Here is a 16,837-nt window from a genome sequence, read left to right as displayed (position 1 = left end):
TACATTGGTGCATAGCCCACTCGATCACGTGCTAAACGACGCAAGTTGTATCGCGTGATCGAGTGGGCTATGATAGTTCTTAAACCTCTCTGTTGTCGGCACTACAGGCTCATTGCTTGTTCTGTGTAGTTTCTACTTGTTGTGTTGTGTATCTGTTACCGACGAGCCCGCAACGCAGCGTTGTGTGGGGCTGTGAGCCTGTGAGCGTACTGTCTGGGCATAATCCCATAGCATATGCAGTTTGTTTTCAATTCAAAGTATTCGGCGTTTGGCCTAACCTAGGCCTTGGCACAAGCTGAATAAATAATAGAATCGGTTGTTTTGTTGTTTTTATTTTTTAAAATTTAAATAATGGCTGCAAATATGTATAGAGTTGGTGGTATGTAATACTGTTTGTTATTTTTAATAGATATTTTCTTTATTATAATTGTAAGACTTTCCTGCGTAAGTTGTAACTGTTGAAATCTTGAAAAACCTTTGTGACAGAAGTGAACAATAGCATGTTTTACTGGCTATATTTAAATAAACATTTATTTTTTGGAGTCATTGCGAAATTATAATATACTGAATTTAATTTTGCAGATTATGTCTACTTTGAAATATCATCAACCTTACCTTATCAAATAAGGCGGATTGAAGAACTAATTAAGGTAGATTTTTATGCTTTGAAGTCATTTTAAACACTATCTGTGGCTCCTGATGAAAGCATTGAGAACGTTTTGTTTCTTTTAGACTCCAAATGGAAATGTTGAGGCCAAAGTCATGTGCTTCTATAGGCGGAGGGATATTTCAAGTTCATTAATGTCACTTGCTGATAAACATCAAAGTAATATATATAAGTTTTACAGAATGGAATAATAAATTATTTCCTGCTGGTTTTGTGTTTAGGGAAATATTAAAAATATTAAGGTGTCCTACCAAACACTAGTTTCCCAGGGGTAACAATATGTTCTTTACAAAATTCATATGTATATATGGATAGTTAACACACATTCTTGAAAACTGGGGAATTAATAATAAATGGCAAAGGGAGGGACTCTAAATCAGCCTTTCACTCTGTGAACTTTGCCACCATTATGATGGAAAGGGGAGGAGCCATCTTAAACGACATCTCCCTGGTCCCTCCCTCTTGTTTAGGGGAGGAGCCATCCCAAACTACATCTCTCTGGCCCTTCCCTATTGTTTAGGAGAGGAGACATCTCTCTGGCCCCTCCCTATTGTTTAGGGGAGGAGTCATTCTGAAACTACTTATCTCTGGCCCCTCCCTATTATTTGGAGGGGGAGCCATCTTAAACTACTTATCTCTGGCCCCTCCCTATTATTTGAAGGGGGAACCATCTTGAACTACTTATCTCTGGCCCCTCCCTATTATTTGGAGGGGGAACCATCTTGAACTACTTATCTCTGGCCACTCCCTATTATTTGGAGGGGGAACCATCTTAAACTACTTATCTCTGGCCCCTCCCTATTATTTGAAGGGGGAACCATCTTGAACTACTTATCTCTGGCCACTCCCTATTATTTGGAGGGGGAGCCATCTTAAACTACTTATCTCTGGCCACTCCCTATTATTTGGAGGGGGAGCCATCTTAAACTACTTATCTCTGGCCCCTCCCTATTATTTGGAGGGGGAGCCATTTTAGTGAAATGGGGAGGAGCCATATTCAACCACGCCCCTCTGGCCTTTCCCATTAACACAATAGGGAGCAGGCAAAGGGGTGAAAATCTCCCCTATTAAACATCAACATTCAGCTTATTCAATCAGATGCATTTCTCTACTAGCCTTCCACTCTGTTAAGCTTGTCGCCATTTTGGCGGAAAGGGGAGGAGCCTTATTAAACCACGCCCCTCTGGCCTCTCCCACTAACTCAATGTTGATCTCAATTTTGAAAACCAAAATATTTAGTGAACTGAAAACCAGTTAACGAAGATTACACTAAATTTTTGGCCCATTTAAATTTATTTATTCATAGGTGCCTTGGAAGAGGAGGAGGAACTTGATTTAGAGAGTCTATCTGAAGAAGAAAGGCACCAGTTGAATCATCGAGAGCTCTTCCTTTCTAGACAGGTTGAAGCCTTGCCAGCTACGCATATTCGCGGAAAATGCTCCGTTACTTTGCTTAATGAGACTGAATCACGATTGTCATACTTAAATAAAGATGTAAGGATAATAATCTGCTACCACGAACATTCTCGTGAGGTCACACATTCCTATATGTTGCCTCTGCTTTGGCGACCATATTGTCATAAGTCTTCAGCTTAGGCCATACAATTGACGTCATGTTCCCTTAACTCCTCACATCTCAGTACCACTTCATAGCCTCGAAAATGATGACCTTTGGAGTCTTATTTTTTTGTTACATTTACTCATGTAGGATGCGTTTTTCTACTCATTGGTGTACGATCCTCAGCAAAAAACCTTATTGGCTGATAGAGGTGAAATCAGAGTTGGACAAAGATACCAAGCTGAAGTTCCACCATCAACACTACCCAAACCAGGTTGTTATATACATCTTTCTTAAGAATCTAGGAGCAAGTTCAGAACTTGTTCAGGGTTTGTACTTAACCTAGATAAGTCACGGATTTGGAAAATAGAGGGATAACAGGGTTCATACAAACCTGGAAAACAGGGAAAACCTGGAAAAATCAGGGAAATAAATAGTTGACAAAAACCTCAGGGAAAACTCAGGGAAATTTTGGATTTTTAGTAAAATTCAGGGAAATCAGGGAAATTTGCGTCAAACAGGGGCCGAGTAATTAAGCAAAATGTTCATAAACATACCATCCATAGGAATAGCATTAGACCCAACTTTGGAGGCTCATAACTCTGGTTCAATTAGAGATACGGGGGTGTCCTTTGAGTATGTTATAGTCCAATTTATCCCCCATCCAACCATACTAAAACCTTACGGCTACGACAAACAGGGGCCGAGTAATTAAGCAAAATGTTCATAAACATACCATCCATAGGATTAACATTACACCCAACTTTGGAGGCTCGTAACTCTGGTTCTAGTATAGATACGAGGATGTCCTTTGAGTATGTTATAGTCCAATTTATCCCCCATCCAACCATACTAAAAACTTAGGGCTACGACAAACAGGGGCCGAGTAATTAAGCAAAATGTTCATAAACATACCATCCATAGGAATAGCATTAGACCCAACTTTGGAGGCTCATAACTCTGGTTCTACTAGAGATACGGGGGTGTCCTTTGAGTATGTTATAGTCCAATTTATCCCCCATCCAACCATACTAAAACCTTAGGGCTACGACAAACAGGGGCCGAGTAATTAAGCAAAATGTTCATAAACATACCATCCATAGGATTAACATTACACCCAACTTTGGAGGCTCGTAACTCTGGTTCTAGTATAGATACGAGGATGTCCTTTGAGTATGTTATAGTCCAATTTATCCCCCATCCAACCATACTAAAAACTTAGGGCTACGACAAACAGGGGCCGAGTAATTAAGGAAAATGTTCATAAACATACCTCCTTCCATAGGATTAACATTACACTATACTTTTTAGGTTCGTAACTCTGGTTCTACTAGAGATACCAGGATGCCCTTGGAGTATGTTATAGCCCTATTTGTCCCCCTCCTCCTTCGTTAACGGGAAAAACCTGGAAAATTCAGGGAAGTATATGGGGAAAAACCTGGAAATCTCAGGGAAATTGGTTTTCCAAAAGTTGTATGAACCCTGGATAAGTCAGGGATTTAAAGTTTTGTCCTAAAACGTCAGGGATATGCCAGGGATTTCGTTTGGTATATCAAACCATGCTTGGAGCAATGCTAAATATGGGCCAGGTGTAATTATGATGTGGTCTGTGTGGGTAAACACTTTAAAATGGTCAGGGATATTGGCAACATTTGGTCAGGGATAACCTGGAAAAGTCAGCTGGGATTTTCAATATAAAAAAGTGGGGTTATTTATACTAATGTTGATTTATATTCATTTAAAATGTGGTGAAGTTAGAAGCATTTTAATTTCTCGAAGCTCGCAACTTGTGGGTGTAAAGCTAAATTTGGAAAAGAGGAAATATCATCATCATTTATAAGGGATAATGTTGATTATTATTATAGCTGAGGATGACGACCGAAAACTGGAAGAGTTAGAAGAGCTGGTGTACAATCCTCATCACGGATTGCAAGATAGACAAATTGACCAATTTCTCATCATCTGCAGGTATTTATTTGTTCTATGGAGTAAACCCCTTTGTGACAAATTAACTAAAAACTGTAACAATATACTTTGTTCAATTTCATCATGAAGTTTCGCAATTTCAGCCATATTAATATCTGCAGAGTGTTGTTACATTATAGTTTGTTTTTATTCAAAAACTGATAGTATTCCTGTGTTTCGAAAATTGGCAATATTCAGTCCTTCAATGCTATATATTATTATAGTCTGTCAAACGAAAGAAGAGCCCTGAGAAATTCGTCCAAATTGGTGTCGCCACCATCGACCCCATAGTACTTTATCAACTTGTTTTGTTTTGTCAATAGTCGTCTGTAATATAGTCTGCTATAAACAGATAGGCTTAATCGCAATAGAACCAATACATTTTGCAATATATATTTAATATGTTTATGTTTCATGGTTTTTTACGATCATCGAGTATTAAAGAATATAAAACAAAATTAACGACAAGACACCAGTTTTATCTTTGTTGAACTAGCATTGCAATATATTTTAATGACATAAGTTAAAGTACTTGTCATATATTGCAAAATGTATTGGTTCTATTGCGATTAAGCCTATCTGTACATAGCGGACTATATTACAGCCGACTATTGACAAAACAAAACAAGTTGATAAGTAGTACTATGGGGTCGATGGTGGCGACACCAATTTGGACAAATTTCTCAGGGCTCTTCTTTCGTTTGACAGACTATAGTGTTAGAAATCGGTTTAATAAGTGATTATTTTTTAATTTTAATTTGATTAATCGACTTTCACGTTTTCATTTATCACTTTTCTCTCTCAGTCTCGGTTATTTAAATATTTTTCAATTAATCGAATTTGTTTTGACGAATGCGGTTTTCGATTGAACTTTTTAAAAGGAAAAGCGAACTTTTGATTAATTGAATTTGTTTGAGCTAAGGCAGTTTTCGGTTTATCGAAATTTACTATTCAAGTCGTATTCAAAACATTCTTCGAATATTTCTTATCTGAAACTTGTAGATCCGTCGGAACTTTCGCAAGGGCTTTGGACTGTTCAAGCTCAGTTAAGCAACCTAGTCTACATATGAGTGCAGCAGCGGCGTCTAGAGATATAACATTGGTGTGTTCTATTTTCCTCTTTATCATTTATTTGTATTTCCATTCATTACATGGCAAATGACAATTACATCGTTTTGAGAAACATGTTTCATAATAAGTAGAATGTGTTAAATTTGAAAGAACGAAAAACAATGTCTAAGATATTTACTGTTATTATAATTTGAAGTTTCACGCTATGGACCTATTACATAAACACAAATACAACATTACAAACGCAATTGCCAGCCTTGTTCCCGCAAGTGGTCCGGTGTTATGCAGAGATGAAATGGAAGAATGGTCAGCTTCAGAAGCTAATCTTTTCGAAGAAGCTCTTGAAAAATATGGCAAAGACTTCAACGATATTCGACAAGATTTTGTGAGTTTTCCACTTTTGTATACTGATCTTGTAGTATATTTCATTTAATATCGAGAGAAGTGTACCATAAAGCGGAGTAATTGTAACATGATTCTTCCCATCATCATTTTACATTTGGAGTGCACAAGGTTACTAAACCGAATCAAATACGCGATAATTAGTTCCCTACTCATCATTACTCTATTTGCGAAGGCTTAACTATTTGCCAAGGCCCATGTGCTTGTAGATTTTTTTGGTCCCACGTCAAGACAATCAAGGTTTGTGTAAGGTGATTGCTGGGAATTTAGTAAATACCAAACAGTTATAGAATTCACCCTAGCACGGTGTGGTAGTTGCCCATCTGAAGTGTGATGAGCATGGAGAGCAAACAAAATGGTGCCATGAGCCCGGGAATAATCATATTACATAAAACTTAAGCATTAAGAGGATACAGAGTGTCCTTCTATTATTAAGGGGTTAATTGTGATATAATGAAATCTGAAGGAAGAATTATGCTCTGATTTTAAACAGCTTCCGTGGAAAAGTCTGAAGAATATCGTAGAGTACTATTACATGTGGAAAACCACAGACCGCTATGTTCAGCAAAAGAGAGTAAAAGCTGTCGAAGCGGAAAGTAAACTGAAACAAGTTTACATTCCAAACTAGTACGTATCCCACTAACCACAAATATCATCCTAAGTAATATCATAAGATATGTTCCATAAGTTTGTCACTGGTAACTTAGCAATTGGAGTTTGTCATGAAGTGAATGAGGTAGGTCATAGATTCAGGGTAAAGCGAGGGAGGCCTGGTGAGGCGCTGTCAAAGGCTTAGTAATGCAGACTAAATAGGAGCTAGATGGAAGTCTTGCAAAATTAACCAACCGAGTGTAGGACTCAAATCCTCGCTTCCGAACTAGTTATCTCGAGCTGTAAGTCTCTCAGTAGCATTAGTGACGTCATACTTATGGAACATATCACTTATAAGCCTATGATCATAATCTTCAAAAACGCAACTACTTTAGCACAAAGACTTCAAATCTGGATGGCACTGGACCAGGTGCTGAAACTCCAGCTGTTGGTGGAAGACCCTGCGAGGGTTGTTGTGGTAAGACAATTAACATAAATGTGTTCATATATGTACCCACGCAGTTAGAGAGTAAGCTACTACTTCAAAAATTTGTTCGTTACTCTTTGTTTTAGCGACTAGTTCCAGTCAATGGTACGCTTGGGGACCGGCTCATGTGCAGTGTCGTCTTTGCCAGAACTGTTGGTCATTTTGGAAGAAATATGGCGGCTTGAAACTCCCGACACCGAGACTGGAGAGTCTGGATTTAAGCTGCGGAAACTCATCAGCTGATAAGGCTTCATCTTTATCCTCAATGCATTCGGGCTCGTCTCATAGACCACATCGATGCTCGGCAACAGGCTGTGGAAAAGTAAATTTACCAATAAATCTGCATGAATTGGCTAAAGAAGTGGTATGTTCTAAGACCTACTGAGTATCAATTAACACGCTTGAGTAAAGGTGGTGGTAGGTATTTGCATTGATAGTTTATTGCGAAATGACCAAGGCTTAAAATAAAAATATATGCCTTTTGGTACACTGCGTTGATAGTTTATTGCGAAATGACCAAGGCTTAAAATATATATGCCTTTCGGTACGCTGCGTTGATAGTTTATTGCGAAATGACCAAGGCTTAAATTATATATGGCTTTCGGTACACTGCGTTGATAGTTTATTGCGAAATGACCAAGGCTTAAATTATATATGCCTTTCGGTACACTGCGTTGATAGTTTATTGCGAAATGACCAAGGCTTAAATTATATATGCCTTTCGGTACACTGCGTTGATAGTTTATTGCGAAATGACCAAGGCTTAAAATATATATGCCTTTCGGTACACAAACTTTAAACAAGATTAAAAATGATATATCAGCAATTAGGACAGAGTCTCATTGGTTGAAACAACTCTGCAAAGGAGATTTAACACAGAAGATTCGTTTTTTATCATAGGAGTTCAAACTGAAAGCTCATTTAGCTCGACATTGCGCGACTGTTCATGGGATGGCGATTCGTTCTGGAAGTCCACGTCCGATTGTCAAAACTCGTGCCGCCTTTTATCTCTGCAGTACCAGACTGACTCGGTTTGCCAGAAGAATCTGTAGGACAATTCTCAAATCCAGAAGAGCAGCCAGAAATCCATTCCAACCCATTAATGTTGCAGCCATTAAGATTGAATGTGAGTTTTTCATTGATGACGTAGTTTTCTTTGAGGTTGGAACTTATTCAACTGGGTAAAAAAGTTGTTCTTGAACTGTTTGTTAACTTAGAAGCGGGTTTTTTGCTTTATCCTAGGTCAAAATAAAATCATTGAAGGTGTCGTACCAAGTTTCCCGAAGCTTCGAGAGCGAGAAAGAGGAAGAATTGTGGATATATCGCTTCGTCTTGGAACACCGAGTCTGCCGAGTCCTGATTGGTTAGTAGCAACCCCTAAAGACAAAATTCCGCAACCGGAGAGACTAGCGTTTCCACCACCTCCTAGAGGCGAAGGTAAGATTGTGTTTCAGCTGATGACCCAAGTCATTGTTCTTATAAACTAGCTTAAGCCATATTTAGCCTTACTCTAACCTAACTTAAGTTAACCTAGCCTGGGTCTAACTTGAGGTAGCTTAGCCTTATCTAGCCTGGCTCTAACTTGAGGTAGCTTAGCCTTATCTAGCCTGGCTCTAACTTGAGGTAGCTTAGCCTTATCTAGCCTGGCTCTAACTTGAGGTAGCTTAGCCTTATCTAGCCTGGCTCTAACTTGAGGTAGCTTAGCCTTATCTAGCCTGACTCTAACCTAAGGTAGCTTAGCCTTATCTAGCCTGACTCTAACCTAAGGTAGCTTAGCCTTATCTAGCCTGACTCTAACCTAAGGTAGCTTAGCCTTATCTAGCCTGACTCTAACTTAAGGTAGCTTAGCCTTATCTAGCCTGGCTCTAACTTGAGGTAGCTTAGCCTTATCTAGCCTGGCTCTAACCTGAGGTAGCTTAGCCTTATCTAGCCTGGCTCTAACCTAAGGTAGCTTAGCCTTATCTAGCCTGGCTCTAACCTATGGTAGCTTAGCCTTATCTAGCCTGACTCTAACCTATGGTAGCTTAGCCTTATCTAGCCTGACTCTAACCTATGGTAGCTTAGCCTTATCTAGCCTGACTCTAACCTAAGGTAGCTTAGCCTTATCTAGCCTGACTCTAACCTAAGGTAGCTTAGCCTTATCTAGCCTGACTCGAACCTAAGGTAGCTTAGCCTTATCTAGCCTGACTCGAACCTAAGGTAGCTTAGCCTTATCTAGCCTGACTCGAACCTAAGGTAGCTTAGCCTTATCTAGCCTGACTCTAACTTAAGGTAGCTTATTAAACCTTTAACCCGATTAAGCGATTTTCGCAGTTCTATTTCTCATTCATAGTTGGGTTTTGATGTACCCTACTCTGAATTGTTTCTCTGTACGATTTATTTTTTAGATGGACAGTTTCTTTTTCTGAGAACACCCGAGAAGGAAGAACCAAAGTTTTCAATCCACGGATCCCTGGGGAGCGCTTCCTCTTCAATCTTACGGAAACGGAACTATGAACAGAGTGGTCTATTAAGTGGAACAGCTGTCAATTTGGAACAGGAGTATACAATAGGTAAGGGGGAATATTTTTCTTTTTGTCGTTCTGTTAATTGTTATAGTTGTAAAGCGGCATTGCCTTCATTCACTCATTTTGATAAGAATGACTTTTGTTATGCTCATGCGTCATGCTAACCCTGGCACATACAATCCACAATTTTATTGAACAACTTTAAGTTATCGACTTTTAGATTGTTTACGCGTAAGTTAAAATATTTCAGAAAGTTTATATACTTTGTAATAGAGTTTAAGGCACTTCTTAAAACCGGCGACGTACGTTAGACAGTCTATGACGCTCGTTTCAAACATTTAAGCAAATTAACCGGCGAATACATACAAACTGTACGTCAAATCCTCGCCGATCCTTTCAAATCCGCGGTTAAAGTGTCATTTTTGGTGGCAGTGTAAAACTAGTTTTCCATTTTGATCATTGAGACTTGCCGGTGTCCAACTAATATATGAAATATGAACTGAAGACATTATATTACTTGAGGGCCAAAATCTTTAATGAACCAAATCCCCGAATGGAGGCTCAAATACTGATAAGTGTGGTATTGGGAAGTTTTTGCAACTTTTATTACTATTAGTGGGTCCAAGTTGTAGAAACAATTGTGGCTACTCCATCCATTAAAATGAAGTTAATCCTTACGAAATATCACAAAATTTTGATTTTCTATATTGCAATCTTGATGTCTTTGTTTTCATTCCTTGCTGGTGTATTGTACGCCTTTCATTATCTAATATATACGACTTAAAGTATTCGCTATAATCACGTGAAATCACATACACGCCCTCTTGACGCAAATGTTCAATTTTAGTATCACTAGATTATAGTAGCATAATTACTATCCTCAAATATTTAAGTGACCCCTGTATGTAGGAAGACATTTATGTTATGCAAAGTGAAAAAATCTGGGTTCAAGATAAATCAGTCGAGTAGCATATATAAGCGTCCATCGCAAATCAACGGCATTCAACAGTTAAGTGGCAAAGTTAGTAACTGCAACAAGCACTATAACTGCGAATTGCTTTTTTTTGTACGTAAATCATTTACCCTACACCAGGAAATAGAGAAGTGGTATTCGGAATCTTTTTTTCATGTCCACTGTGTAACGATGTTATTTCATCGTGGTAACGTAAAGATTCCCTGTCACTTCGATCTTTTCCTGTTTACATGTAATGCTTTAGCTTAATTCGCTATGCTCTAGACACAAATAAAACCTCACATATACTCCCTCATTTTTTGCTCTTAATTCGTAGATGTCAGACAATATACCCACCCCTACAAACATTTGATACGAACACATTTCTAATTACAGTTAAATCTTTAAAGAAAAAAAGGCGATCCACAATTCGAAATTAAAACATGTAAAAAACGTGTGAACCATAAAAATAAATCATAATTTTAACTCTTGAGCCCTATTTTCATTTTATGTTAGGTATAGGCTAACAAATTAGGCTTGTATACTAAGATAAGATGGACGGAATGAGTGTTTAACCTCTGCGCAAAGCATATGCGCACCACCGTCCCACTTTCCATAATTTTTAACTATAAAACAGAGCGTGTTTGTCTTTCTGGTAGCTAGTTGTGTTCTCGAACAAATTATGCTGGTATACTATGACGATAAGATGTACAGAACGAGAGTTTAACCTCTGCTCATAGAATATGCGCACCAGCGTCCCACTTTCCATAATTTTTAACTATAGAACAGAGCGTGTTTGTCTTTCTGGTAGCTAGTTGTGTTCTCGAACAAATTATGCTGGTATACTATGACGATAAGATGTACAGAACGAGAGTTTAACCTCTGCGCAAAGCATATGCGCACCAGCGTCCCACTTTCCATAATTTTTAACTATATAACAAAGCGTGCTGGTCTTTCTGGTAGCAGTTGTGTTCTTGGCAGCTTTTCGTGATGCCACTTGTTAATTCCACGAACAAATCTCAATACGTGATTGTTAGCTAGCAGAAACAGAGTTATATTGATAAATTCCTATCAGTTTTAAGCCTTGGCTGTTAGTTTTAATTCAATTGTCAAAGAGTCTCAAATCCTTGAAGATGCTAAGGTAATTGATATGTTTATGTGTAAATATTTGGGGTTTCTTTGTGAAAGACGACATTAAGTGAAACGATCATTGAACATTGACGCGCGACACAAATTTCATCATATTGTCAACTTTTACATCTCATTATGTCCCAGTGTTGCTCATAGCCTCTCTATATGAATTCTTGCGTCTATATTCTATCATAGGATCGACCTTTCCAAAACGTCGCCTAATGTCAAGCAGCGTTATAAAGTCTTCAGCTGGCGCAACTGCTCCTGATATATACAGCAATTTGGGAACCACAGTTCCAAGAGGTCCAAGCTCAACATTGTCACCCGGCCTTGTAATTGGTCGACCGACAACCCCAGTTAATGGAAGGGCCAAAGTTGCAACAATCACGAGAATCGGAGGTCGAAAGCAAATGATCTCTTGGGTTGATGCTCCTGATGATGTCTATTTTGTCGCTACAGAAACAACTAGGTAAATATTGGAATAGGGACTTGGCAGTACTACGTCAGGCTACCTCAGGGTTCATACAAACTTGGAAAACCTGGAAAAATCAGGGAAATAAATAGTTGACAAAAACCTCAGGGAAATTTAGAATTTTTAGTAAAATTCAGGCAAATCAGGGAAATTTGCGTCAAACAGGGGCCGAGTAGTAATTAAGCAAAATGTTCGTGAACATTCCCTCCATAGGATTAACATTACACTATAATTTGGAGGCTCATAACTCTGGTTCTACTAGAGATAGGGGGATGTCCTTCGAGTATGTTATTGTCCTATTTACCCCCCATCCAAGCATACTAAAAACGTAGGGCAATGACAAACAGGGGCCGAGTTATCAAGTAAAACGTAAACAAACATACCCTCTCCATAGGATTAACATTACACCCAACTTTGGAGGCTCATAACTCTGGTTCTACTAGAGATACGGGGATGTCCTTCGAGTATGTTATTGTCCTATTTTCCCCCCATCCAACCATACTAAAAACGTAGGGCAATGACAAACAGGGGCCGAGTTATCAAGTAAAACGTAAACAAACATACCCTCTCCATAGGATTAACATTACACCCAACTTTGGAGGCTCATAACTCTGGTTCTACTAGAGATACGGGGATGTCCTTCGAGTATGTTATTGTCCTATTTTCCCCCCATCCAACCATACTAAAAACGTAGGGCAATGACAAACAGGGGCCGAGTTATCAAGTAAAACGTAAACAAACATACCCTCTCCATAGGATTAACATTACACCCAACTTTGGAGGCTCATAACTCTGGTTCTACTAGAGATACGGGGATGTCCTTCGAGTATGTTATTGTCCTATTTACCCCCCACCCAACCATACTAAAACGTAGGGCTATGACAAACAGGGGCCGAGTAATCAAGTAAAACGTAAACAAACATACCCTCTCCATAGGATTAACATTACACCCAACTTTGGAGGCTCATAACTCTGGTTCTACTAGAGATAAAGGGATGTCCTTCGAGTATGTTATTGTCCTATTTACCCCCCACCCAACCATACTAAAAACGTAGGGCAATGACAAACAGGGGCCGAGTTATCAAGTAAAACGTAAACAAACATACCCTCTCCATAGGATTAACATTACACCCAACTTTGGAGGCTCATAACTCTGGTTCTACTAGAGATAAAGGGATGTCCTTCGAGTATGTTATTGTCCTATTTACCCCCCACCCAACCATACTAAAAACGTAGGGCTATGACAAACAGGGGCCGAGTAATCAAGTAAAACGTAAACAAACATACCCTCTCCATAGGATTAACATTACACCCAACTTTGGAGGCTCATAACTCTGGTTCTACTAGAGATAAGGGGATGTCCTTCGAGTATGTTATTGTCCTATTTACCCCCCATCCAACCATACTAAAAACGTAGGGCTATGACAAACAGGGGCCGAGTAATCAAGTAAAACGTAAACATACATACCCTCTCCATAGGATTAACATTACACCCAACTTTGGAGGCTCATAACTCTGGTTCTACTAGAGATAAGGGGATGTCCTTCGAGTATGTTATTGTCCTATTTACCCCCCATCCAACCATACTAAAAACGTAGGGCTATGACAAACAGGGGCCGAGTAATCAAGTAAAACGTAAACATACATACCCTCTCCATAGGATTAACATTACACCCAACTTTGGAGGCTCATAACTCTGGTTATATTGGCGTTACGGGGATGTCCTTCGAGTATGTTATTGTCCTATTTACCCCCCATCCAAGCATACTAAAACGTAGGGCAATGACAAACAGGGGCCGAGTTATCAAGTAAAACGTAAACAAACATACCCTCTCCATAGGATTAACATTACACCCAACTTTGGAGGCTCATAACTCTGGTTCTACTAGAGATAAAGGGATGTCCTTCGAGTATGTTATTGTCCTATTTACCCCCCACCCAACCATACTAAAAACGTAGGGCTATGACAAACAGGGGCCGAGTAATCAAGTAAAACGTAAACAAACATACCCTCTCCATAGGATTAACATTACACCCAACTTTGGAGGCTCATAACTCTGGTTCTACTAGAGATAAGGGGATGTCCTTCGAGTATGTTATTGTCCTATTTACCCCCCATCCAACCATACTAAAAACGTAGGGCTATGACAAACAGGGGCCGAGTAATCAAGTAAAACGTAAACATACATACCCTCTCCATAGGATTAACATTACACCCAACTTTGGAGGCTCATAACTCTGGTTCTACTAGAGATAAGGGGATGTCCTTCGAGTATGTTATTGTCCTATTTACCCCCCATCCAACCATACTAAAAACTTAGGGCTATGACAAACAGGGGCCGAGTAATCAAGTAAAACGTAAACATACATACCCTCTCCATAGGATTAACATTACACCCAACTTTGGAGGCTCATAACTCTGGTTATATTGGCGTTACGGGGATGTCCTTCGAGTATGTTATTGTCCTATTTACCCCCCATCCAAGCATACTAAAACGTAGGGGTATGACAAACAGGGGCCGAGTAATCAAGTAAAACGTAAACAAACATACCCTCTCCATAGGATTAACATTACACCCAACTTTGGAGGCTCATAACTCTGGTTATATTAGCGATACGGGGACGTCTTTTTAGTATGTTATAGTCCTATTTGCCCCCCCCCTCCTTCCTTAACATTTTCTCCATAGGATACTCCATATACGGGAAAAACCTGGAAAACTCAGGGAAGTATATGGGGAAAAACCTGGAAAACTCAGGGAAGTATATGGGGAAAAACCTGGAAATCTCAGGGAAATTTTTTTTAAAAAGTTGTATGAAACCTGTATCTTCCACTAGTGCTAAAAAACATACCAAACATGGCGCTGGGGGCGGAGTTAAGCCTGAATTGCCAAGTCCCTATTCCGCCAACCACCATAACTATGCTTGTTCAATTCTGGCAAGGCTTAACAAATATTTTAATTTATTATTTAGCTGTCCTACTACTACATATGGGTAATCATATTGCCGTTTTTATATTTTTCTCGTACAGATTAGTTCGAAAGCATTTAACAATCCCGGAGCTTCGCAGGGCTGCTCGTAGACCAACACGAAAACTGAACTTACGACTTCCATTCATCCCACCAAGTTCAACACTGGGCATGAGCAGTCGTATCGCTGGAATGGGCAATATAGTCTCATCAACGCTACCCCCTAGTTTAGGAGGTATTTTACCACCCGCTTTGAATTTGGGTGGTAGCATTGAGAGAGTTTCTAATCAGCTTTCGGATCCGGTTGTGGTTCTTGATTGAACTTTAATCCCTCCAAAAACCACGTGAATTTAAGAAAAAAAAATACTGAGAGAAATTGAACAAAATGCACTGACCTTTTCATATAATTTAACCAACATTTTTGATAGTATGTAAAGTGTATTAATTAACTTATATGGGTATCGTTAATTATACTTTAAAGTTCGTATTTTCACATTTCTTTCTTTGCTGGTTCGCAAAGGGTTATGATTTCCTGGCGGGTTTGCAAAGGGTTTTAATTTCTTTGCGAGTTTGCAAAGGGTTATGATTTCCTGGCGAGTTTGCAAAGGGTTATAATTTCCTGGCGAGTTTGCAAAGGGTTATAATTTCCTGGCGGGTTTGCAAAGGGTTATGATTTCCTTTGTGGGTTCGAAAAGGGTTATGATTTCCTGGCGGGTTTGCAAAGGGTTATGATTTCCTTTGTGGGTTCGAAAAGGGTTATGATTTCCTGGCGTGTTTGCAAGGGTTATAATTTCCTTGCGGGTTCGCAAAGGGTTATGATTTCCTTTGTGGGTTCGCAAAGGGTTATGATTTCCTTTGTGGGTTCGCAAAGGGTTATGATTTCCTTTGTGGGTTCGCAAAGGGTTATGATTTCCTTTGTGGGTTCGCAAAGGGTTATGATTTCCTTTGTGGGTTCGCAAAGGGTTATGATTTCCTTTGTGGGTTCCCAAAGGGTTACGATTTCCTCGCGGGTTCGCAAAGGGTTACGATTTCCCTGGCGGGTTTGCAAAGGCTTATAATTTCCTGGCGGGTTCGCAAAGGGTTTTAATTTTTTCTGAGTTTGCAGCAAAAGCGAAGGTTATGAAGACTGAAGGCATTTTTTTAAAAACTACGTATAGATGGCGACCATTTGAAACATCTCGTAATCTATAACTTAGATGTTTTTGCAAAAATTCTTCCGCGCAGCCTAGTTAAGTATTGTTCTTTTAATTCTTCAAACCTCGCGATGACGCTAAAAATGTGAAATATGAACATGTTTAAGTGAATCGAACATTAAAGCGATTATTAAATTACCTAAATTTGATACTGTGAGCTAAATATATCAGTTTAAAATAATATTCGGTGCTCAAGTCTTTCCCAAGCCCTTGTGCAAGTTTTAAGGACACTTGTATCTCATTAGTTTACTAGTTGAAATAAATTTATAACGTAATTAACTAAGACTACTCTAAAATTAAATTATAAGTTGGTTGGTCAAATACATATATGAAATGGTTTAAATTATTGGGTCGTTTTTGCAATTACACGCGAATCACGTTCGGTTCGCTACAAACCTTTTACTTCTTAATTTCCTCCCCCCCATTTTTTACGCATTTAATTAAATGAACTGAGAAGTATTTCAGTATAAGAATACACCCCTGTGCATGGTTTAATTTTATTATATATTATTGGTTTATAACATTTTATCAGAATGTATCGTGCACTAAGAATGGAACAATAAAATTTAAATAAAACTTACTTAATTGAAGTTTATATTATGGCGACTATAAGTCATAAGTATGGGTCTGTTGTAAGGCCTATACTATAAGCATTGTCCATGCCACTACGAAAAATACGCCGCCAGGAGACGCCCCTCTACCTTTTCCTGAAGGATGCTATGATAGCTTGCCTACAAGCAAGTATGGGACAGTCTGTTTTAAAGTAAGTCTCAATGTGGTTTAGTTCAAACAATTGTCACTAGATGCTCCCATAGTAAGCCTTTGCTGAGCCCACGCCTCTACGAAAAATACGCCGCCAGGAGACGCCCCTCTAC

General features: G+C 39.0%; 1 protein-coding gene across 2 annotated transcripts; it reads left to right on the top strand.

Annotated features, from left to right (window-relative positions):
- Positions 1-117: 117 nt before the first annotated feature.
- Positions 118-16,542, top strand: MTA1-like (metastasis associated 1-like). 2 transcript variants are annotated; one of them, XM_089836423.1, is made up of 16 exons: positions 121-379; positions 583-650; positions 733-826; positions 1,974-2,161; positions 2,376-2,499; positions 4,091-4,193; positions 5,193-5,292; positions 5,458-5,646; positions 6,157-6,290; positions 6,650-6,732; positions 6,828-7,063; positions 7,642-7,867; positions 7,984-8,178; positions 9,129-9,293; positions 11,527-11,800; positions 14,832-16,542. In XM_089836423.1, the coding sequence occupies exons 1-16, from the start codon at positions 352-354 to the stop codon at positions 15,088-15,090; spliced, it is 2,466 nt and encodes an 821-aa protein (XP_089692549.1). In that variant the 5' UTR covers positions 121-351; the 3' UTR covers positions 15,091-16,542. The 2 variants fall into 2 exon arrangements, with proteins under 2 accessions (XP_089692550.1, XP_089692549.1); XM_089836424.1 differs by lacking the exons at positions 11,527-11,800; positions 14,832-16,542 and adding an exon at positions 10,597-10,693 and having other exon boundaries at positions 118-379.
- The last annotated feature ends 295 nt before the right edge of the window (positions 16,543-16,837 follow it).

Source organism: Phalangium opilio, unplaced genomic scaffold (genome assembly GCF_054372755.1).
Source record: "Phalangium opilio isolate 3A_F unplaced genomic scaffold, DU_Popi_V2 ptg000042l_1, whole genome shotgun sequence".
Classification (NCBI taxonomy): Eukaryota; Metazoa; Arthropoda; class Arachnida; order Opiliones; family Phalangiidae; genus Phalangium; species Phalangium opilio.
The sequence above is the reverse complement of the archived record's forward strand: the minus strand, read 5'-3'. Positions and strand labels throughout refer to the sequence as shown.

Bases quoted from the DNA above. Each gene is read 5' to 3' on its own strand.
- MTA1-like (XM_089836423.1), top strand. From the start codon at position 352: ATGGCTGCAAATATGTATAGAGTTGGTG. The intron at 6,733-6,827 runs GTAAGACAATTA...TCTTTGTTTTAG, and splicing joins ACCCTGCGAGGGTTGTTGTG to CGACTAGTTCCAGTCAATGG. The intron at 11,801-14,831 runs GTAAATATTGGA...TTTCTCGTACAG, and splicing joins GTCGCTACAGAAACAACTAG to ATTAGTTCGAAAGCATTTAA.